This window comes from Telopea speciosissima, chromosome 10, assembly GCF_018873765.1.
Source record: "Telopea speciosissima isolate NSW1024214 ecotype Mountain lineage chromosome 10, Tspe_v1, whole genome shotgun sequence".
NCBI classification, from domain to species: domain Eukaryota; kingdom Viridiplantae; phylum Streptophyta; class Magnoliopsida; order Proteales; family Proteaceae; genus Telopea; species Telopea speciosissima.
The window spans coordinates 7,772,917-7,797,559 of NC_057925.1; the positions used below are offsets into that span (position 1 = coordinate 7,772,917).

Here is a 24,643-nt window from a genome sequence, read left to right on the forward strand (position 1 = left end):
CAATGGGTGTTGCCTGTTTTCAGCTCCCCTCTCTATATTATGTTCTCGAAGCTTAAACGCTTGCGTTGTGCTCTTCGCAGGTGGAATAAGGATGTGTTGGCGATATTCACCAGAAAGTCAGGGATGCTGAGGACACGGTTAGCAGGGCGGAGGCGGCCAACGACCACCATGCTGGCCCTGAGTCCATGGGAGCCCTAGTGGAAGCAAAGAAAATACTGAAGGGGGTTTTATTGCAGGAGGAAGTTTTCTGGAAGCAAAAGTCCAGGGTTACCTGGTTAAAGGAGGGGGATTGGAATACTAAATTTTTTCACTCCATGGTTAATGTAAGAAGGAAGCTGTGTGGTATTCCGAGGATAAAGGCAGGAGATGGCTCGTGGATCTCTGACCAGGAAGGGGTGCAGGCGGCGGCGATGAGTCATTTTTTGGACATTTTCGCCTCTCAGGGGTGTTCAGTTGATGAGGATCTGCTGTCTCACATCCCCCATATTGTTACGGAGGAAGACAACACCTCTCTGTTGACACCACCCTCTGTGGAGGAGGTAAGAGCGACTATTTTCTCCTTGTTGAGTGACAACGTTCCGGGTCCTGATGGTTTCTTTGGGCACTTTTTCACGGCTTGCTGAGAGATTGTTGGTAGTAATGTTTGGGCAGCAGTAAAGGAATTTTTTGAGGGGGTTAGTCTTCCGAGGAGCTTCACCCCTGGCAACCTAGTGCTTATTCCTAAGAAGGACAGCCCTGAGGTAATGTCTGACTTTTGGCTCATTAGCCTCTGTAATTTTTCCTATAAGATTATTGCCAAAATTTTTGTTTCTAGATTGGCTATGGTGCTCCCCCTCCTTGGTAGCGGAAGAGCAAGGTGCTTTTGTTCAGGGCTGGTGCATTTACGACAATATTTCTATTGTCCAAGAGGTTGCCCAAGATTTAAACAGGAAGGCATGGGGTGGTAATGTGATTCTCAAGCTGGATATGGCGAAGGTTCATGACCGCCTGGAGTGGAAGTTTCTCTATTCGGTCCTCTCTAAATTTGGCTTTGCTGATGCTTGGATTGGTTTAATCAGGAAGACTATAGAGAATTGCTGGTTTTCTACAGTTTTGGGAGGCTGTGCTTCGGGTTTTTTAGTCTACTAAGGGTTTGAGACAAGAGGATCCCTTATTATCTGCCATTCATTTTGGCGAAGGAAGTGCTAAGCAGGGGACTTAAAAGTCTTTTCTTAGAGGGGCGGGCATCTTATTTCTTGCTTCCCAGAGGGTGCCTTGGAATCTCCCATTGCTTGTTTGCAGATGATACCATTATCTTTACCAAGGGTTTGAAGAGCTCTCTGAAGCAAATCTTGGGCTTTATTAGCATATATGAAAGTTTTTCGGGGCAGCTGGTGAATAGGCAAAAAAGCTGTTTTGTGTTGGGTAAGAAGGCCTCGGTGGCTAGGCCTCGAATGGTGGGGACCGTTACAGGGTTTGCAAGAAAGGATTTACCAATAACTTACTTAGGAGCTCCTCTCTATGCTGGAAGGCTTAAAGTTTGTTTCTTGGATGACTTGGTTGGAAGAATAAGGAACAAGGTGGCGGGTTGGAAAGGAAAGCTCTTATCTGTGGGGGGGTCGTGTGACCCTGTTAAAGCATGTTCTTACCTCTATCCCCATACATGTTCTTGCCATTTTGGAGCCGCCTAAGGCTGTCCTAAGGAGAATCTATGGCATTTTCGCTGACTTCCTGTGGGGGAGTTTGGAGTGGGGAAAGCGCAGGCACTGGGTGAATTGGTAGAAGGTTTGCAGGCCACAGGAAGAAGGGGGGGTTGGGGCTTAGGCTGTTGGCGGATTTTGGTCTATCTCTAAGGCTCAAAGGTTTATGGAGGATTCTTTCTGACAACTCGTTGTGGAGGGCTTTCTTCAAGGCTAAAGTCTTTAAAGGTGTTCATGTGGCTTTGGCAGGGTCGTGTGGGCTAGGTTCGAAATCTTGGAGAAACACCCTGGCTTTTAAAGAGTTCATGCTGGATAAGGCACGATGGTTGGTTGGCTCTGGAAATATTTTATTCTGGCTAGATAACTGGGTGGGGGTTGGTCCTTTGGTTGATTATGTGGACAACGCCCTTCAGGTGGACATGACTTTGCGTGTCAAGAATGCTTTAGATGAGGATGGCTCTTAGAGGCTGGATTTGCTGAACTGAATTGACTCAGAAGGTGTTAAGGAAAGCATCCTACAAGGTGGTTTTGCGGTATCAGATAAGGATGATGTTATGGTGTGGACTATCACTAGTGATGGGTGCTTCACAGCTAAATCGGCCTGGAATGAGGTGGGGTGCAACTGGCCAGAGTTCCCTACGCGAGATGGATCTGGAGCCATTCTCTGCCCACAAAGGTTGGTTTTTTTACTTGGCAACTCCTTAATGGGAAAATTCCAACAGATGAGTCTTTAATGTCTGTTGGCATCCCCCCGACTTCAAAGTGCAACTGTTGTGGGAGTCCTAGGCGGGGGACTACTGATCATTGCCTGCTTTCTGGAGGCATGGCGGCGAAGGTTTGGAGCTTCTTCTCTCGTGTCTTTGATATTGATTTGCTGCCATCACAGGACATCAGAAGGTGATGAGCACATTTATGTGTGAAATCTTAGGGCATAAAGCATATATTTTACCACATTGGACAGAGTTACTCGGTGCTTTCTAGTGCTTTTCAGGGTTTAGGTGAATTCTTGTGAAATGGAGGAGATAATGCTAAGGAAATGTTTTTAAGCTGTTTAGAGGTGTTAATGGCTTGGATGCGTAGCCCATCGAGTCAGCTTCGCAACGGTTCAAACGACACTTGATTCCGAGTTGAAACGAAGAAGTTACGGCCGTTTCCGTAATGACGCGCGAAAATGGTCTACAGGGGTTTATTTGTAATTATTGACAGTCGGCCGGAGACAAAGTGAAGCGAAAGTTCGGATTCCAGGGGCCTTAACACAATAACCAGAAGTTATATTTCCTGTACCCGAAAGATTCCATTTGGAGGGCTCTGGACAGTCCAACTTCAGCTTGAGATATCTTAGGCTCCCGAACTCCAAATTGGACGAAATTTGGGTCTATTGTGGGTGATTTTTCGCAAGGAACACAATGGTGAGACCTATATAAGCACCCCATGCTCCACGTTTTTTTTGAAGGACAGATTTGGCATTTCATTAATTATGAGTGAAATCCTAGTCATCACTTTCTCTCTCCTCCAACTTTCTAAGGGCACTCCTGGAATTCTACTTGGGATAGATTTATTTTGAAAGATATTCTCTCACCTATGGAAAGTTGAAAAGTCAAAGATGCTTTGATTTTATTGCTTGGAGAAGATATCTACAAAGAAAAGGAAGCACTTGTTAGAATTGAAAGTTTACTTTTCTAGAAATAGAAAGTCTATGTAAACAATCTTCTCTTCTTCTTCTTTCTATTTTTTTCTTAGGATTCAAAGCATTGTAAAAGAGGAAGGAGAAGAGAATATTCTCTTTTCTTAGGGAATATTTCTCCTACACTTCCCTCTTCTCTCTTCTCCTCTCTTCCCCCTATAAATACCCCTTACCCTTTGGGTTGTAACAAGTTAGTTCTAGTTCAGTTTTTAAGTTAGTTTTAGTTTAGTTTTAATTCAGTTTTTAATTCATTCAATTAGTGAAATTTTCTCTTCTTCTCCTATTTTTGGCTTTAGTTTTTAGTTTGATTTCATAAGATTAGTTCTTTCAAGTTCTTAATTTTGCTTTCATAAGATTAGTTAATGGTTGTAATAGGATTAGTTTATGCTTTAATGTCTTCAATATGGTTGTAATAGTTTTTGTTTAAAGCTTCCTAGTCTAAGCTCCTATGTTGATGACAAGACTTGGAGATTTAGAAGAGGAGGCCATGGTAAGTTCATGCAAGTATTCATTCAAGCTTCTTCAATTAATCCGGTTCAAGCACATCTAGGTTCACATTCTCTAAACTCTCAATCTCATTCTCCCCTCTCCTCTATCTCATTCTCTCCTTCTCCTTCTTCTTCTTCTCCCTCTATTTCTTTTATTTTTCTTATGTGGTTACTTTGTTTATGTAGTTATTTTGTTTATATGGATGTGGATGTGTGGCTGCATTTTTATTACTTCCAACTTGCGTTAGTATAGGATTTTATTTTTAATTATTCTCAATTTGCGTTAGTTTGATAGGTTAGATATTCATGTGTTAGGACGCCAACTTAATCCCGTAGATGCGTAATTTGTTAGATGCTTGTGAGTTAGGATCCATTAGTTTAATCATCATTAATTTAGTGCTTAAATTAATTTGGTTCACTTTGCATTACTTTTAAGTTAGTTAAATAGAGTGGCGTATATCTCCTCGTGTTCGACCCGTAGCTACGATTGACCCGTACGCTTGCGGTTTTATTTTAACTCAAACAGAAGGTTTATCTTCTTTTGGCATGGGTTGGTGGGTGGTAGCAACTTAAGTGCCTATATTACAGGGTTTTACCTTCCTTGATTGTTTGGGAGCTCTGGAAGGAGAGGAATAATAGATGACATGGGGAAAGTATGCAGGCTGCAGGTGCTATTATTGATAGAGTTAAGCTCTGTGTGAGAGGGCTACCATACCCCCCCAAATTTTGGCGCTCCTCTTCCCCTAGAGATGGCTTAATTCTGCAGGTTTTTTGTTTAACGGCCTCTCCTACCCAGCTGAAATGCCCTCTCCCAATTTACTGATGTCTGCCTTTCATCTCGGTGAAGTTTAATGTAGATGGTGCTTGTAGGGGCAATCCAGGTATTGGTGGGGGTGGAGGGCTTATCAGGGACAAGAAGGGTGCTGTTTTGGCAGCCTTTTCAAGTTTCTATGGTGACTGCACGAACTCAATGGCAGAGTTGAGAGCGTTGAGAGATGGCTTGAAGTTGTGCCATGAATTGGGCCTTGCTGACATTGTGGTTAACTCGGACTCTACTTCCACTGTTAGAATGATTAGTCTCAAGAGGTGTAACCTGTGGAGGGGATGGTACTGTTTCCAGGAAGTCATGGCCTTAATATGTTCTACTTGGGTTCTGTTTTCCTTTGCTTATAGGGAAAGTAACAGGGTGGCTGATTGGATGCCGAATCATGCATGTGATTCTTCTTCCTCTTTAATTTACCATGTTGGCAGCCTGCCACCGGGAGACCTGCAGCGTATTCTTCGGGAAGACAGAGCTGGTTTGCCAGTTCTAAGTAGGTTTTTTGCCTGTTTGCCTCTCAATTGTATGGGTTGGGTCCTGACTTGAGGTGAGAGGGTTTGCTATTGGGTTGGGGTAAGGTGGTACGTCCTCCCCTTGTATTCTTTACTCATTTTTTGGATATTAATAATATTTCAGGGGCTGGCCCGGGTCCCAGGTAAAATTTGGGTTTAAAAAAAAAAAAAACTAGAATTATCCAAATGCCCCTAGCAATTGAAAATTACCGAAAATAACTGATAACTAAAATTACCAAAGTTATCCCAATCATAGTTGTCAAGGCGGATTTTTTGGCCCAAGGGACAACATGCCTTACATGAGGGAGGAAAGGCGACCGCCTTGGTCACCTGACTGTTGCCTAGGTGTCGCCTTGGCCCGCCTTTAGGCTTGCGTGGGCACCCTAGTTTATAGTTTGTTTTTATTTTTTTTATATGTGATAGATTCTATTTCTAACCCTATTATTGGTTTGTATATGCTAATATTGTTCCAATACATCATATAAAAGTCTTCAAGTATATGGATGGTTATCTCTACTATTATTCAACTGCCCATTTTTTGGTGTTATTTTGTATGCCAATTCACAGAGAAACATATAATGAATATACTTATATTGTATGATTTTTTTGACACTTCATGTCGATTTATGTTTATTGTTTGTATTTTTAATGAATATGCTTATATTATATCCTGAGGGCAGGCCTTGGTGCAACGGTAAAGGTTGCTCCATTGTGACCAAGTGGTCATGGGTTCGAGTCTGGAAATAGCCTCTCTGTTAAAGCAGGGGTAAGGCTGTGTACTTTATGACCTCCCCAGAACCCGCAGTGGCGGGAGCCTTGTGCACTGGGTACGCCTTTTTTTAATGCATATATTATATCATATTCTTTGTTTAATATATGTTGGTTTTCTCATATTAGGTCATTATTAGCATTATTATGTAATATTGCATTGATATGGCTTCAATCTTGATACTTGCATAATAATAATAATAATATATTTAAATATATATAAATATCAATACACACCTAGGGGTACCTACGCGAAGCCTAGGAGGGCACTTTGTCGCCTAGGGGCTCCCCTCCACTGCCTTAGGTTGTCTAGGTGCCTTGACAACTATGACCCCTATTATTTGACCTAATTAAGCCAAGGGAAAAGGTTTTCTGAGCTGTCAGGGGAGGGTTGGCTAGCACCCTCTCTTTCTATCTCTCTCCTCTACACATGAAATGACCTTGCTGCCCTCCTATGTATGAAACTATTCCACTGCACTCCATTGGTGCGTGCCTCTATGCTGCTTGTTTAGAGAACCCTCTCCCTTGGACACTAAAAGACAAACAAAACAGCCACCACAGTGATTGATGACTCCCTGGAAGAAAAGTCATGATGTTTCGTTTCTGGTACAGATCATGATTATTTTTCTGTCACAAACTTAGTTTACATAGAAAGATTATTCTCTAAATTTTCTATTCCCAATTTTATTCGATTTATTTACTACTACAGGTTTCTTACCTTTTATTTGTATGTTGCAGAATATGGTGATGTGACTGACATCTACAACTGGTAATCTGTTTTCCTATTTATACTTTGTTAAGTTTAATCTTGGATGTTATTTTCAATAATTTTCCTTTTTTTTTGGTATCTCTTTCCATTTGTAACCTATGAAAATGACTTTCCTGTGTGTTAAATTTGGGGCCAGCCCGTTAACTAAGGTGGACACATTTACATGGGTAGTGCCACTTGACAAGTTCCTAAACCTGATGGTCTTAGATTGGAAAAACAATGTATCATGTGCAAGGAGAATGCCAATCACTTTCAAAGTCATGAAATGGCTATAACACTGTGGAGTTGGTTCTTGGTGCTGCTCAGTGTAGTGTGGGTCATCCTCAAAGTCACAATCTAAACTTCTTTTTCCCCTGGCCACCCATTTGCTACTTGTTGAAGGATGTGCAAAGGAGACATGCCTATAGTTTTAATAACATCTCAAGACCAATTTCTAGAATATGAGCATACGTCTGCTCACACTCTATTTGGTCCCTTTTGGAGGAGTGCAGAGACTACTTGTGAAGGACTTCCTTTGCAACTAATTATATTTACATCCATTTTATTGGAAAATATTGAAAAAAAGAAATGAATAGTTCCTATTGAATATACATGTATTAGGGAATAGTTTTCCCTTCGTGTACTTTTTTTCTTCTTTATGTTGATGGGAAACAAAGAATTAATAAGAGAATAGAAAAAGACGAGTACAAAGGGCAAAAACAGAGAGAAGACAAGGCCCAAGAGCAAGGCAAAAAAGGCCCCAAGACAATGTGAGAGACAGAGAGATTTTGAAGGTATTGATAGATCAGATTTTGTTGATGTTTGTTGGCATATTATTCAGTCTTAGTTTTCTGATTTCCCCTAAAATATGTATCTAATTCCAGCCTTGTTCTTGTTTGTAAATATGCATACATATGAAATATACTATGATTTTTTTTTGGATGAATAAAAAAATTCATTACCAAAGAGAAAGAGGACTACAGCAGCCCCCAAAGGGAGAGAGAAGAACAAGGATACGACAAGAGAAGGTCCCAGGAGACAACAATAAGCCTGTTCCTTGGGGTGTCAATACATATAGAGGGAACAGCCGCTGAGAGCTTGGCTTTAATTTCAACTGAAGTGGAATCCCAAATCTGGGTGAGAGTCATTGAAATCTGGCTGAGACAAGGAATTAAAATTTTGGCTATCCAATTTAGTTTTATGCCAGGAAGATCAACCAGAGAAGCTATTTATTTGCTTAAAAGGCTAATGGAATGATTTATAGATGAAAGAAGGATATTATATGGTCATTATTGACTTTGACAAAGCTTGTGATAGAGTCCCTAGAGAGTTAATTTCGAAAGTGTTAATGAAGAGAAGCGTTTCGAGTAAATAAGTGGAGAGGTGTGTCCGGAGTGCTATGTGACCGTCGTATTCCTTTAAAGCTTAAAGGAAAGTTCTATAGGACTGGTGTATGCCTGGCTATGATGTATGGGGCATAATGTTGGGCAGTTAAGAAGTGTCAGATTGGGAAGCTATGTGTACCTGCGATGAGGATGTTAAGATGGATGTGAGGAAAAAAGAGGAAGGATAAAGTAAGGAATGAACGTATTAGGGCTGAGTTGGGAGTTGCCCCGATCAATGGCAAGCTTCGAGAGAGTCGGTTGAGATGGTATGGTCATGTTCAACGGAGGCCTAGGGATGCCTCAGTAAGGAGGAGTGATATGATTTCGATTGAAGGAGCTAAAAGAACTAGGGGCAGGCCTAAATGACCATAGGAGAACTGGAGAAGTTGTGAGGAAGGACATGCATAGTCTAGGTCTTGTACCAAGTATGACCTCGGATAGAGCCTATTGGAGAGCAAAGATTCATGTAGCAGATCACATTTAGCTGAAATTCTCCTGACTTGCTCGGCTGTGCCTCTTTCCTCTTACTTTCATTTTCCAATTTTCTTTTTATTTTCCTTGTTTCATTTGTCATTTTCCATTTTCTATTTCTCATCTCATTTCCCATCCCTCTTTTCACATCTCTTCATTCCCCCCTTCCTTTTTTTTTTTTTCTTTCTAAACCTCAGTTTTCCTTACTTTGCTTTGTTTGGATCCATGTAGCCGACCCATTAAGTTGGGATTTGGCTCAATTTGTTGTTGTGGTTGTATAATGGGTAGTGATTAGTGCAACTATGTAAGAACTGTTGGCAAGGCCGAAGGGGGTTAGGGGTTTATAGCTTTTTGTTTTCAGTATACTTTTGACTTGTAATCCTTTTGTTTCTTTTTTTAATACAAATGGTAGTTTAGGGAAAGAAAACTGTGCAAAGAACTGTTGGGAACAAGGTAATGAATTCCCAGTTACAAACTTACAATTGGATTACATCAAGTATTGGCTCTAAACTCGTATTCGTTTGCATTAATCATTGTTGAGATAACTAGAAACATTGAAGATCAAATCCCTTGGTGTATGCTTTTTCTTGACGATATTGTTTTAGTGGATGAAACAAAAGCAAGGACAAATGCTAAATTGGAATTATGGAGATCAACCTTGGAATCAAAACGTTAGATAAGTAGAATAAAAATGGCTCTGGTTGGATATGACCTTTACTGGAGACACTTTATGTGACACTGTCGGAAAGCTTGTTTTTGGCTCTGCTATCTACTACATTTGGATGGAAAGGAATCTTAGGAGATGGACTTCCAACTTTAGATCTTTTGATATGATTTGGAAAGCCATCTCCTTCGATGTCTCCTCCAAGCTCAGTTTTATCCCTCGTAGAGCCATTATTGATACCCCAAGGAACAAGAATATTGTTATATCCTAGGGTCTTGATTTTTCTCTTTTGCAGGCCCCCACCTCTGCGTAGGTTGGCTCTCGGCCCCCCCGCTCTCTCTCCCCCTTTCCTCTTTGTATATCCCCTTTCCCCCTTTTTCGCTGCCCCCTCTTGGGGTTCGGTAATAGATTATATAACAAAAAAAAAAAAGAATAAAAACAAAGTATATGGTGAGTAAATTTAGTAACAATTGGACTAGAAGTGGGGTGGAGAGCCGAAAATTGATGATAGGGAGTTTTTGCAAAGTGAAAATTTTAGGTACCTAGGTTCAATCATAAATAAAGAAAGAGAAATAGAGGATGATGTTTCACAGAGTATTATATTAGGTTGTGTGTAGTGGAGGGGAGTGTCCGGAGTGTTGTGTGATCGACATATTCCTTTAAATTTGAAAGGAAAATTTATGGGATAGTTATATGTCCAGCAATGATGTACGAGTTGAATGTTGGGTAGTGAAGAAACAACGTATAAACAAACTTAATATAATTGAAATGAGAATGTTGAGATGGATGTGTGATAAAACTAGAAAAGATAAGTAGTAAACAAATTAAAGCTAATTTAGGAGTAATACTGATACATGATAAGTTGCAAGAAAATCATTTGAGGTGGCATGGACATGTGCAATAGAGGCCTGTGTGCTTCAATACAGGGGTGATTTTATTCAGATTGAAAGAGCTAAAAGAACCAGGGGTAGACTTAAAATGACTCTAGGAGAAGTGGTGAGAGAAAAAGACATGCATAGGTATGGCTTTGAATAGAGTTGATTGGAGAAAAAGGATCCATATAGCCAAAACCCCATTTAGTTGTGATAATGCTGAGTTGAGTTGAAGCCTGAAGGTGATGGATATTCAGTTTCTGGGTTCATTTGGTAGTTTTTCAATAAATAAGGCTTGGGTCAAGCTGCATTACATATTTACATGTATATCCCTGATCCAAGATTAAAGTATTAGTATTGGGTATCGTATCGGTCAGGCGATTTTAAGATACGTATCGTATCGGTGCAGAAATGCATGAAAATGATCAAAATATACATGGAAATATACTTTTGGACACAAAAAACAATATAAACAAGCAATATATGTCGTATATCATGCATATACAGTGTGACACTTTGAAATTGTTATAAAAGATGAGATTTCTTACATGTAGAGTCACTCTATTGCCATGAAGAATGTCACTTTGAAATTGTTATTTTTTCATTTTTGTAAGTATCTTATAATTCCAGAAAATAGCATATATATATATATATATATATATATATATATATATATAGATTATAGAATAACAATATAATCTTCATTCTAGGTGGTAGATCTGTACATAATGTAGTACATATATTATACACAAGCATAGGTTCTAATTTTTGGAAGAAATAATAAAAAAATCATTTTTCAAAGCCATTTTCGTTTTTGGGTGAAAAATGGTAGATTTGAGTTCAAATCTTTGCAAATGTATACAAAGCGTGCATCTAATAATTAGTTGAACCTATTCTCCTTGAATCATAGCAAAAAAAAGAACTACAATGCAAGATTTGAAGCAAAAGATCAAGTTTTTTGAAAAAACCTACCTTTCCCTTCAAGCACTCCTTCAATCTTTGATTTTGGGTTGTTGGATGCTGCGAATGATGTAGTTCCACCACTATTTGAATAGTTTTTCACTATGGAATGAAAGCCCTCAAGAGATTTGGGTAAAAAAAGGGGCTTAAAATCCAATTCTTCTGGGTTTTCTCCTTGGCTGGAAGAGGAATTTTCCGCTACAGGTGCTCTCTGGTTCGTGTTTGGTGTAAAATGTGAAAAAGGCATGTGTATCAATATGTATCGGTACGTATCGAGACATTTAAAAACCCCAAAAAAGGTAATATTAGTACGTATCGATAGAATCGATACCTAATCGACCGTATCGTATCGTATCGACACGTATCAGTCGATACATATCGATACAATACATTTTAAAAAAAAAAAAAGACACGTATCGGTCAGTATCGTAGTGATACCGACCGATACAATACGATGCAGATCGATAATTTAATCCTTGTCCCTAATCACATGAGTCTCTTTTTAATCAATTCTTTTTTTGGGGCTTTGTTTAAACCGAAGGAAAGGTGGAAAAGAAAGAAAAAGAAATCCTATCCATTGGTCAAGCATCACCTATGGACAACTTATAACTTCTGAGTTTGATGTGAGGGAGGTATATTCATGGTTTAAAGTATTGGTCTGTATCGTATCGTATCGTATTGGCTGATACGTATCGGTATTGGTCGGTATCGATGCGATACTGGCCGATACGTCTCTCTTTTTTTTTTAATGGTAATGTATCGAGTGTATCATATTGTATCGACCAATATGCACTGATACGATACGATACGCTCAATACATATCGATACACTCGATACTACCAATACAAGCCATTAAGTGAACATTAATATGTATCGATATGTATTCGATATGTATCAGCCGATACGGCTCGATACATATCGATATGATCGATACAAAGCCTTGAAACCCTCTTTTTTACCCAGAAACTCGACATAGCAAGCCAGAGGCAGAAAAAACATCCAAAACCCACTTTGAAAACCTTGAAATCTTGCTTCTAAATTTGATTTTTCACACTTACAACCTTGGGGCTTCCACTCAACACTTGAAAACGATTCAAGTGGTGAAAAAACATCATCCTTTGCATCATCCAACAAGTTGAAATCAAAGATTGAAGGGGATTTCATAGGAAAAGGTATGGTTTTAAAAAAACTTGATTTTTTGTTCAAATCATGTTTTTAGTTCTGTTTTTGCTATAAATCCATGCATTTAGGTTAAATTAGCTATTAGATGCATCAAACTATCAAAGTCTAGCAAGGATTTGAACTTTTCATGGCTATAGAGTGATTGTACATGTAATAAACCTCATCTTTTTATAACACCTTGAATTTAATGCACTTGTTTGGTTATACATTATTCTCCATTTTATTGTTAATGCATAATATAGTGACTCTATTTTGCTTATATATATTTTTTTTGTTCCAAAAGTTTATTTCCATGTGTATTTTTCACCATTTCCATGCGTTTTTGCACCGTTCAATATGTATCTCCGATAAAATACGATACAATACGGTACGATACGTCTCTTAAAATTGCCCGACCGATACGATACCAATACTTAAAACCTTGGTTATATTTCCCATTCTCAATGATATAGGGATCAACACGTATGAAAAAGCAGATTGCAAGTAATTAGCAAAGCTTATAACAATGCCAAGTGAAAGGTCAAAATATACACCGTGGGAAGGCTCTCCCTATTGTTGTTCTTGTTGTTGTTGTTGTTGTTATGGGTTTTCTCCCTATTTTAAAGCAAGCTATTCTAAGCTTGATGCATTTGTGAACTTAAATTGTCGTGGCTGCCATTAATAAGATTTCTCAGATGAGTGAATGGATTAGACAGTAAACAATTGTAAAAAGCCTTTTAGAACAGCATTTGCTATTGAATTTGTCAAATTTATGCCTGATTTATGAAGCTCTCTTTCACATATTTGTCATTGATTTGAAACAATTTTTAGTGGTCTATTAAATTTTCTCCATCCAACCTGACAATATTGTCACACCCCGGCCCGATTAGTAAGGGCAAGGTGTGACCGGATGCCAACTGACATCCAATCAATCCACCAGGATCAATAAGTGTAGTACTCCCATTCACAGTTCATCAAAACACAATAAATCATCGCAACGGAAGAGAATAAGCAATAATAATAACAACAATAATAAAGAGATCATGTGATAACTAAATATTTATATTAACTGAACTTTGTGTTACATTGTATAGTTCTCACAAGGCACCACAAGACAAAAGTGCAACAGTAACTATATATTATACTTCACAGAAGTAATTTATAAACACAAAAGGAATAGCCTGCTCCATCAGGCCACATCAAGTGAACGCACATGCATCGCATCCGCAGAAAGCCTCATAAATTTCAAACTCCTGCACCATACGGCCCTCATCGATGTGGAAGTCCGAAGCAGTAACTACTAGTCTACTACATCATTTGGTTTCTCAGAACCAACAACACTATCTGAAAAAGAAGAGGTACCACAGGGGTGAGCTCCACTCAGCCCAGCAAGGGAAACATGCAAACATGTGCAAATAGTTCATGATGCATGACCTAAATCTAAGAATGCTATTAGCATCAATTCTAGATCTCATGAGGTATAAATGCTACTGTAGTAGGTATGATATTCTCAGTCACGGAATGAACTCATCGGTCTTCCCAAGAATACCACTCTACTACGGTGGGGACCAGCCAGTTCCGGAATGAACCCATCAGACCCCAACGAATCCCCAGTGATAACCCTACTGTTGTTCCCATTCCGGTATGTACTCATCAGACCTGGGACAGTGAATGGCATTCCGGTATTAACCCTTCAGACCTGCCATGGGTTATCCAACACCTCACCCTTGTTGGCAAGGGTCGTAGCATTGGGTTTATGACAGCCTATCCATATGCATTTCTAATCATGATGTCATATGAGGCAGCAGTAGATGGTAATTAAGCAGTCCCAACATCATTTCTCAACACATCAAAATAGATCATAGTAAAAGTATGCAAATGCAATATGAAATGACACCTATAACATGCATTCATCTAATGCAAAATAAAAGCTACAAAACTACATGATTAAATACTACTATGATGATGAATGTCAATGGCAGCCAGCATAAACAGTAATTAAAGAAGAAATACTCCCAAAGTAAAGTCAAAATTCCCTTAACCTGTATTGGAGAATCATCCTAGCCAAATGAAGCTCCAATACACACAAACTACCCCACCACTTGATGTTATTATTGCCTATATAACCAATATACAACATGTATTAGGTCTAACATAGCCCTGGGTAAAAGCCCAAAGCACACAAGAACCAAAACTAGGTCTGTGGGTAGAATCGGATTCAGAGCTGGCTGAATCCAGTTGACTATAGAATTCAGCTGGCTGAATCTGATTGGTGTTCTAGTGCTTGTTTGAGACCCAAAACTCATGGATCTTACATGCATGGGAGGTTATTTCCCCAAATTGGCTTAGGGCTATACTAGGGTATAATCTTGGGTCTAAAATGACCCAATTGCATGTATCATCCATGCAAGGGTTGAAATCCTAGAAAGGATTAATAGGAATTTCTGAGTTTTGTAGTTAAATGGGTAGATATGTATAAGATCAAAAGGATTAGGGTTCTAATGGGTTGGGTGATGCCCTAAAACAGTAGGTTGGTCTAATTAGGTTAGGGTTTAGGGTCATTAACAACCCCCAATTTAGGGTTTCCTATGCTAGGGCTGGTATGGGTCAAGAGTTCACTCAGAATTTTAGGAGAGGAGAGGAATTTTGGGAAACCAAATTGAGGGTTAGGTGACCTACCTGAATTGAGAGTACAGTTGATGATGGCAGCCCCAATTTATGCTCCAAGTTCAAGTACTTTAAGGTCTAGTCCTCTCTTCTCTTTTCCTCCTATTTTCTCCTTCTTCTCTAGAGCTCCCCAGGCTGAAACCAAATTCTGGTTTTGGTGTAAATGAATCCTAAACTAAGTGTTTCTTATATAGTAAAACTCTACTAAGGCATGTTTGCCATGTTATAATTAGAATTAGTTTCAAAAATGTAATTTTCAAATCTGTTTATAAAGTTAATTAATTACTTAGTTGAAGTTTTTAAGTTATAACTTAAGCCTTTATAGGCCATGAAGGTGGCCCCGGGTATGTTGGCACACAGGCAGCCCAGATCTACAAAGGGCGTGGGCCCCACTAGGTAAAAATTATTATTCTACTCCTAATACATTAATTAAGTAAAATACAATACATATACTTATAGAATGGGATTCTCACCTATAAATTGGCTTGGGAGATGGTGAGGTTCTGCATATGCTCGATCCAGCATGTTTGGCATATGAAACTGATATGCTGGACCCGGCAGGATTCTCAGACTCAAGGATAGCTAGCTATACTGGTTCTTTAGAATCCTCCATAGGTGTGTCAATGGATTGCTCCGAATCCACCACTAATGTAGCCCACAACATAGAGGCAAGCATAGACACAGACCCAGAACCTGTAATCACACAAGTTCGAAAAAGTTCAAAGTAGAGGTGGGTTTCACAGATATTATTTATGTACTTCACATATGTCATAGTTTCCTCGAGCTTCAGTATCTAACCTCCTACAGCGTGTCTGCTTTGGTTTAACCTTGGAATGCTTTCTTGTGTTCTTATAAGTAACTTAATATTTTTTTCAACAAATGATAAGATCTTTGCTTTGCTGTGATTATCTTTTTCTGCCGTCTGTCTGCATGGCTCCGCAATTCTTATTTGGAGTCTTTATATCATATTATTGTTTACCCCAGTCCTCGATTTCTAACACACATGCATCATGTTAAAAAATGTAGTGACACATTCGATGAAAACTCCCCACCTACAGACAACCCAGAATACATCTCATTGCTAGGAGCTGCTGTTTATAAGGCAATGTCCAAAGGTGATGAGGATGCTGTGTGGCTAATGCAGGTATATTTCTTACTCTTATTTCCACCGTGATATGTGTTAATAAATCCTCGTATCTAACATTTAATCTCATCTGGAAGGAACTTTAGTTGGTATTATGTTTCATGAATTGTACAGGATTTAAATTATTTTCATATACAATATGGTTTGTACTTGATCATGATTAGGTATAGATTTGGGTCCTAAAAGAACTTTAGACCCCTTTTATTCATGAATATATGAGATAAAGACAATTTAGATAAGGCCCACTCTATGCAGGGCACAACCAAACACTAAGATGGCAAGACTATTCAGATTGGGAGGTTGAACCTGTGGCTCTGGCCAACCTAAAGCTGATCAGAGTTTCTGGAGATAATAGGGTTAGCACATTAGAGAATTCAAGCAAGTTTTCTGTAGTCATAGTATGCTACTTTCTCTGATCGGTTGCAGTCTGGCATCCTAAGACAGCCATAATGGTCAAGGGGGTTCCCATCCAAGATTCAGTTTTCCATGTGGGCAGCAACCCTGTGCAAAGTATTACTTAATACTATCTGATTAGTGGAGGCCATACCATCCATAGTTGTCTAGGCGACGCCTAGGCGTCAAGGTGCCTTGGGTCCCCTAGACGCCACTCCAAATGCTTGTGTTATGTTTCACCATCTTTTGAACTTCTATTATGCACAAGAAGTCTGTAACTTATTAATACCAAGATGGGTGTATCTTGGAATCGACAATGTGCCTTTTCTTTTCAGATACATATAGCTGCTAGAGGATTTGATTTCTTGAAATACATCCCCTAGAACTTGGAGAATATGACTCTTGCTGCATCTTGCAATTTCTTGGGTCTGTCGGGAGGAAGGAACAACCAGATGCAATAAACATGTCTTTGCTGAACTGGAGCTGATTTGAGATTTTCTTCCTTGAGCAAGGAAGACAGAAGGAAGTAGATGAAGCTCTGAGTTGGTTCTTCCATCTGTAGGAACAAAAGAAGAGAAAGCAGAGAAAGGAGACATTAGAAGATAGGGAAAGTCTTAAGATCACAAAACATAGCATGTTCAATTATGGAGGACCAAGAAGTTAACTATATTTACATAGAATCTCGAGTGAACAAGATGGTGGTGGTGGTTTTTTTTTTCTTGGAATTAGTAAATTGGTCTGAACCTAGAATTTCACAATGATAGGGGGTTGTATACTGGTTTTGAGCTAGGGTTTGACCAACGTCAGGTTCTAGTAGAACTGTCAAACTTTGGTCCTTCGATGGAAAATTCTATCTAGTCTGCTGGCCTGGCCAGGTGGAACCATGAGTAAAATTTTATAAAGTCTGGAATTGATTTGTGGTCCAAAGAACTTGGCTGTGTTAAGGTGTTTATTTATTATATTTTTAAACATGTTTATTCATATACTCTCTTTTGATTCATATCAAGTTTGAAAGAAGACTGGGAAAGCACATCGCAGTTGAAGTTCAACGGATGAAGGAGGGGGAGGAGATACAAGCCAGAATCCAATGGATAAAGGCAGGGGAAAAGCCCATCTGAGAAAGCACATCGCAGATGAAGTCCCATCTGAGGAAATCAAAAGCTATGTGAAGGTCAATCTTCATAAAGCCATGTCTTTCCCTTCATCGTTATAATGGGTGAGCATTGCCCCCAGTGAATGATCTAAAGCCTTTGTGTACAAAATGAATGGTCTGCCTGCTATGGGGGCAGCCAATACCGGAGGCTTGGTCAGGTACTCTTTGATATCTTCGTAGGCCTTGTCACAAGCCTCGTCCCAGACAAAATGAACCCCTTTTTTTATGAGCTTAGAGAAGGGTTGACATCTTTCGGAGAGATTGGAAATGAATCTTCTAATATAGGCAGAGACGTCCTTGAAGTCCTTTCGGGCGAGTGGGACTTTTTGGTCGAAACCACGCACAATTTCAGAGCAGAGGATGATGTTATCCGCAATGCTTCTACCAGAAATGAAGGCAGATTGGTTGGGACTGACCAAGGATGGGATGACAAGCTGGACTCTGTTTGCTAGGATCTTAGCAATGAATTTGCAAAGAAGATTGCAAAGAGAAATAGATCTGAAATCAGACTGAGAGGAGCCTCCATCTTTTTTAGGGATGAGGCAAAGAAAAATCTGATTGACCTGGGCAAGCTGGCTGGGGTTAAAGAAGAAGCTGTGGAAGGCTTTGATGAGGTCTCCTTTAATATGGTCCCAGCAGCTAAGGAAAAAACCCATGCTGAAACCATCAGGGCCAGGGGCCTTATTGGATTTATGGGACAAGATAGCCTTGGTAATCGCCTCATCAGAAGGGATCGCAAGGAGAGAACCAGCTAAGGAGGAGGGGACAAATTTGTTAATGAGGCCAGGAGGGAGGGGAGAGGAAGGGGGAAGGGGAGGGTTGAAAAGGGAGGAGAAAAAGGAGACGGCCTCGGAGTTAATATCGAGGACAGAGGAAAGCGGGGATCCATACAGAGCAATGAGCAAGGTGATGGAGTTGGAGCTCAACTTGGCTTTTAAAGAGAGGTGAAAGAAAGCCGTGTTAGAATCACTAAGTTCCAGCCACTTGATACGGGATTTTTGGCGGAGATAGCTGTCTTCCAGAGAGGCGAGGGAAGAGAGTTCTTCAGAAAGCTTTCCCTCCTCCTCAGCCAGCAAGGGGTTGAGCAGATCCGATTGAAGGCGGGATTGCACATAGGCAAGGTTGGAATGGCAAGAGGAGGCCTGGGAAGGGATATTACCAAAGGTTGAAGAGTTCCAGATTTTGAGGGCAGATTTGGTGAGACAGAGCTTTATGGCGAAGGCGATGAGAGGGAGGGAGGAGCAATGGACGGGAAAGCTCCAAACTTTAAGAATGGTTGGGAGGTAAAGATGATGGGTAGCCCACATGTCAAAGAATTTAAAAGGTTTGGGGCCAAAGGAGGAATATTGTTGGACAAAGAGATGGCAAGGGCTGTGGTCAGACAGGCCTTGGAGAAGGAAGTTAGCATGGGAATGAGGAAAGATGGAGAGCCGGGCATCATTGATAAGGAAGCGGTCCAGTTTGCAAGCAATCCGATCATTTTCCCCCTACGATTATGCCAGGTTAGGGGGATCCTGACCATCTAAGATCATCAATACCAGCATCCTCAATACAATCATTGAAGGCATTCACGGACTGGGCATCAAGGGGGCGACCTCCAATTTTCTCAGATTGGAATCTGACTACATTGAAGTCTTCCCCCACCCCCCAAGGAAGGGACCCTGTCCTGGCTTTAAGAAGAGCCAAATCATCCCAAAGGGAGGTATGGCCAGCAGCCCGGTTGAAGGCATAGACCACCGTGAGGTAAAAGGATAGGGGGAATTTGGGAGAGAGAGAAAGAGATGAATAAATTGGGGGAGGAATGAGAAATGGAGATGTGAATTTTGGAGGGGTCCCAAAGGATCCAAATACGCCCTTTAGGAGAATGGTTGTAATTGGAGATAAAGGACCAAGAAGGGGGGCAATGGATGCCGCAATGCGAGAAGCATTTTCATGCAGGACACGAGTTTCCAGAAGGGCGCAGAAGGAAGAATGAGAGGACTTAATGAGATCTCTAATGTCATGATGCTTGGCCAGGGAATTAAGAACCCTGACATTCTAGATGAATCCAACAAACATGGAAAAGGGTAAAGGGCATCGAAGTCCTTGGGGGACACTCCTATACCTCCTACGGGAGTACGCAAGGGTAGGGTGGAGGCGGGCTATAACAGTAGCAACAAGGGAGCTGCCAGTCCCACAAGGGGAAACCAAGGTGGGGAGGGGCAAGACTGACCAATTCCAAAGGGGGGGGAAGGGAGCACTCAGTGGACAAGGTTAAGGGAGAAAAGGAGTTAGAACAAAGGAGGGGGGGTAGGGGAGGGGTCGGGTGAATGTGAAATGGTTAAGGTAAGGTGAGGGTGGAAGGGAATGGGGTGGTGATGGGGATGGTATTGGGGTTGGGGGAAGTGGATTGGGTTAAGGGGGATGTGGTGGATAGGTTATGGTATAAAAGGGTTGGAGGGGGCAAAATGGGAAGGTTATAAGAGAAAAAGGATGGGGACGGTTTGTGTAGAGGTTGGACTGGGTTAGGAGTAAGAGGGGGTTGGTTTAATGAAGTCAAAAGTAAAGTGGGACCAGGAGAGTTAGGTAGGAGGGGGGAGTAAGGGTCTAGGCAACGACAAAAGGGGGTTACTTTGTCTAACAGGGGAAAAAGCTTCGATTGTTCGACCTCGCACAGGAGCAAGACAACGATCGAGAGAGGAGCTTCTGGGAGACTGATCCCTGGTTTGACCTATGACAGAGGAAGCCAGTGATGGTAGGGCCCAAATCTTCGATGCAATCAGGTTTGAAGAGGAACTGCCAAGGGCTTTAGGTGCCATTTTGGAGTAACCATTTCTAAAGTTGGAATTCACCTAGGATGCCTCCTCTCCCCTTTCCTCTTCTCTCTGGCCCTGGAAGTCCTTTCGAGGAGCATCCAAGCCAAAACGGACCTTCACCTTATCTCCCCTATTCCCAAATGCAAGCACCTAAGTCTCACCCACCTGGCCTTTGCGGACGATCTTGTGATCTTCTGCAAAGCTTCCTCCTCTTCCATCTCTGCCATCATGTCTTCCCTTCACCTCTTCGATAGCCTCTCTGGCCGTCGTATTAACCTCCTTAAATCCAAACTCTTCCTCTCTGGTATCTCGGATTCCGACGGAGACTCCCTCCTCCACGTAACAGGCTTTTCCTTGGGCTCCCTCTCAGTGAAGTACCTGGGCCTTCCCCTGATCCCTGCTAGGCTATCCAGACATCATTGCACCCCCATGCTTGACAATATCTGCAAGCGTCTCCAGCTCTAGAAAGGCAAACTTCTCTCATATGCGGGTAGGCTTGAATGCATTAGAATAGTTCTCCAATCTTCTTACATTTATTAGTGTGGCATCTTTGGCCTTCCAAAAGCCACCATTAAAGCCATGGAAACCCTCTTCTGTGCTTTCCTCTGGAAAGGGAAGGAAACCTCCAAATTCCTCCATCTAGTCAGCTGGAAATCCATTTGCCTTCCCAAATCTGAAGGAGGCCTTGGCATTTGCCGTATCCGCGACTCCAATACTGCGGGAATTTTGAAGCTTATTTGGAAAATCTCCTTTAAGCATTACTCCATTTGGGTTCATTGGGTTTACTCCCATCTCCTAAAAAATGACTCCATTTGGACCATCCTCATCCCTTCGGATTCCTCCTGGGTTTGGTGCAAGATCCTCCTCCTCCGCCCCTTGGCGATTAGAGCCACTTCCTCTACTATTGCTGATGGGTCCTCCATCTCCCTTTGGCTTGACCCCTGGCACCCTAATGGAGTCCTCTATAACTTCTTTGGGGCTAGATCAATTTACTCCTCCAGCATTCCCAAGTTTGCCCCCTATCCTCCATCATCTCTCATGGATCTTGGTCCCCCCTCCCCTCTTCCCCTCATCCTCTCCCTGATCTGGAATTCCCTTCCCCCTTCCCCCCCCCCCCCCAGCTCATGTGGACAAGGTTATTTGGTTCCCCTCCCCAAACGGCCTTTTTAGCTTTAGATCTGCTTGGAACCTTGTTAGGAAGCAGGCCCTTACTGTCCTATGGCACAAGCTAGTTTGGTTCAAAGGTCACATCCCTCGCCATAGCTTCCTACCTGGAGAATCCTTACCCTTTGCCTTCCCACCCAAGCCTTCCTCCTTTACCGAAGAATCCATGTCCCCCCTTCTTGTATCTTCTGTTGGAGCGGTTCCGAAGACATTGACCGCCTCTTCTTTGCTTGCCCTTTTACCTCTACCATCTGGAAAAAAGCCCTTTCGTTTATCTGGCCTCGCAGCAAGAGACCCCTCCCTTTCGCTAGAGAGTGGCTCTGGCTGGTCATGACTTACATTGGCTGCTCTATTTGCGACACTATTTTCAAGCTTGTGTTTGGCGCTGCTTTTTACCACATTTGGATGGAGAGGAACCTTAGGAGATGGACCTCCAACTCTTGTTCCTTCGACTTGATTTGGAAAGCCATCTCTTTGGATGTCTCCTCGAAGCTGAGTTTTATCCCTCATAAGGCTTTTTTGGATTCCCCAAGGAACAGGCATATTGTTGTTTCCTGGGGTTTAGATAGTGCTCTTTTACAGCCCCATACCCCCTCTTAGTTGGGTCTGGGGTCTGTTTCTTTCCGCTCCCCCTCTCTTTCCTTTGTATATCCCCTCCCCTTGGGCTTTGGTAATAGATTTTTTATTCACCAAAAAAAAAAAAGTTTGAAAGAAGACCTGATTAAGTGTCAGGTTTTCCTTAGTTTTGAATGAGTTTGGTATTTAGTGTCAAAGTAGGCGAGAAAAATGGACATCTATTTAAAGGGATGGACATAAAATTTTATTCAAAGAAATATGAGTTATTTAACCTTGTGACTTTAACCCACTTTTAAAAAGAGAGTCCCAGTGCACAAGGCTCCCGCTACTGCAGGGTATGAGGAGCAAATGTACGCAGCCTTACCCCCTGCTTCGCAGGAGAGGCTGTGAACAGGCAACCAACAGGTTGCAATAGCAACTTAACCTCTGCGCCAAGGCTACTTTAACCCACTTTGTGGCCTTAAGTTCTTTTTCTTTGTTATATTTCACTGTATCAAATCTTTTGCATTCTTTGGTGGTCACTTCTGGTTTGCTTTAGGTAAGAATGTATAAAAGGAGAAATGGGAGAAAGAAGGAAAGTTGAGTTTGGCGGTTGGACGTTGGTTGTTCTTTTTTTGGAGAATTTTTTTTTTTTTGGGGTGATTAAAGAATTCATTACCAAAGAGAAAGAAAGCAACAGGGACTCCCCTAGAGAGGGGGAGGAGAAAAGAAGGGGAAATACAGATACGAAGCTCTGCCTTCACAGAAGTGGGGAGGCATCAGCTTGTAGAATAGAGGGGGAAGGATCCCAAGAATAAATAATACACCTATTTCTAGGGGTGTCTGCACACTGGAAGGGGTTAGCATCAATCTGGGCTTTTACATAAAAAATAATGGAATCGGAAATCTGTTGAAGGGACCTAGACTTGGGAGACCATCTACGGAGGTTGCGCTCAAACCAGATGTGGTAGATTGTGGCTTCAAATGCAAGATTGCCCACAGAATCACAACAAGATTTTCCTCCAAAGGATATATCTACCTAAATCTATTTCTTTCTTGGGAGAGGATTCTTCTTCTAGAGGTCCAGCACTTGGAGAGGATACCTTTCCAAACAGAGGATGAGAATGTGCAGTTGAAGAAGAGGTGATCCATGTCTTTGGTAGCATCCAATAAAGAATTCTTTGGAGCATTTGCATAGATGAAGGGTGGGGTGGTGAATTTGTTAGTAGTCTCGCCCCCCCCCCCCCCCTCTTTTTTTCCTTTATAGAATGGAAAAGCTCAACTTCAATGCTTGCCCCTCAGCATTTGAAGCTTGATGCGGTGATGCAGTTAGGTGTTGATTTAATTAGGTTATTTATGGAACTTTTAATTTTAATTTTATCTTGTTGCTATTAGTTAACGATGGGAGTCAGTAGGAGTTGAGTTAGAGTTAGAATTTGTTTCAGTTTTTGAGTCAAAAGTAGATTCAAACTCCGGGTTTGCATCAGGGGGGTAAGAGAATCTATCCGGAAATGAAAGGGAACCATATTAGTTAAATGTTTGGGAATGGAGGGGAGGTCATCTCTGGTGGAGAAGAGTTGATGCCTTTGTATCAAGACCAGTCCTATTTGTTTGAGAGGTATTCTGAAGATTATTCTAGAGGGTAAATTTCAACAGATGTTATAGAGTTGATGAGAGATGAAGAGGGTTCATGGAGATTTGTGTACACCTCATCAGGTGCATTCATGCTATTGCATCTTCATTGTTGTTTCATTTCAGTGGATTACTAATTTGGTAAAGTGTATAGCTGACGATTTAGCTAAACAAGGTGTTGCCAGGCCTTCATAGCAATTTTAAACATCTTAGGCTGATATTTATAGCTTATTTTTTGGAGATTCCGTAGACTTGGCTTAATTGGGTCTCCCATCTTGTAATATAATTTCTGTTTGGCTTAATTGGGTCTCCCATCTTGTAATATAATATCTGTTCTTAAAAGTAATAATTCTTTCTCCATCAAAAGAAAAAAAAAAAGAGGTTAAGAGGTTAAGCGTTAGAGGGGAGTTCCAAGATAATTGCTTTTGCTGTTTAGTGGTGGTATACATTGATACTCATAATGAGGTTACATCCAGCATTACACAACCAGATATAGAGCTATGATTTGTGATTTTGTGTAAGCTCACTTAAAAATCTTGTGTGAGACTCACATATTCTTATTACGATAGTTATCCATTGCTCTCATCACAAGCTGGATGATATCCAATATGGAGGAACCTTCATGTTAATTCTTTTCTGAAAAGCATACCACAGGAAACATGGACCATGAAAACTTGAAAAGGTTACAGTATGGATTGTGATGAACTGCATCTATCTGGAATTAATCATCTTAATAAGAGGTTTGTTAGTATCAATGCATAGTGCTGACTTTTAATGTATTCCTTTGTGGTACAAAAATTGTTGCCTCTTGACTGTTTCAACGCTTCTCAGGGTTGGTTGTTCTCTGACGATTCTGCATTCTGGAGACCACCGCAAATGAGAGTATGTGTTTACCTTCTTACTTGTACCAAACAAACTTCATAGTTTT

The 24,643-nt window shown here is 41.0% G+C and overlaps 1 protein-coding gene across 2 annotated transcripts in view; it reads left to right on the forward strand.

Moving 5' to 3' along the window:
* Positions 1-24,643, forward strand: part of LOC122641958 (alpha-N-acetylglucosaminidase-like) — a 107,515-nt gene that overhangs the window by 56,027 nt on the left and 26,845 nt on the right. For both annotated transcript variants that reach the window (XM_043835313.1, XM_043835312.1), the window contains exons 9-11: positions 6,690-6,720; positions 15,906-16,023; positions 24,547-24,597. In XM_043835313.1, the coding sequence (XP_043691248.1) occupies positions 6,690-6,720; positions 15,906-16,023; positions 24,547-24,597 (200 nt within the window). The remainder of the gene's footprint in view (positions 1-6,689; positions 6,721-15,905; positions 16,024-24,546; positions 24,598-24,643) is intronic.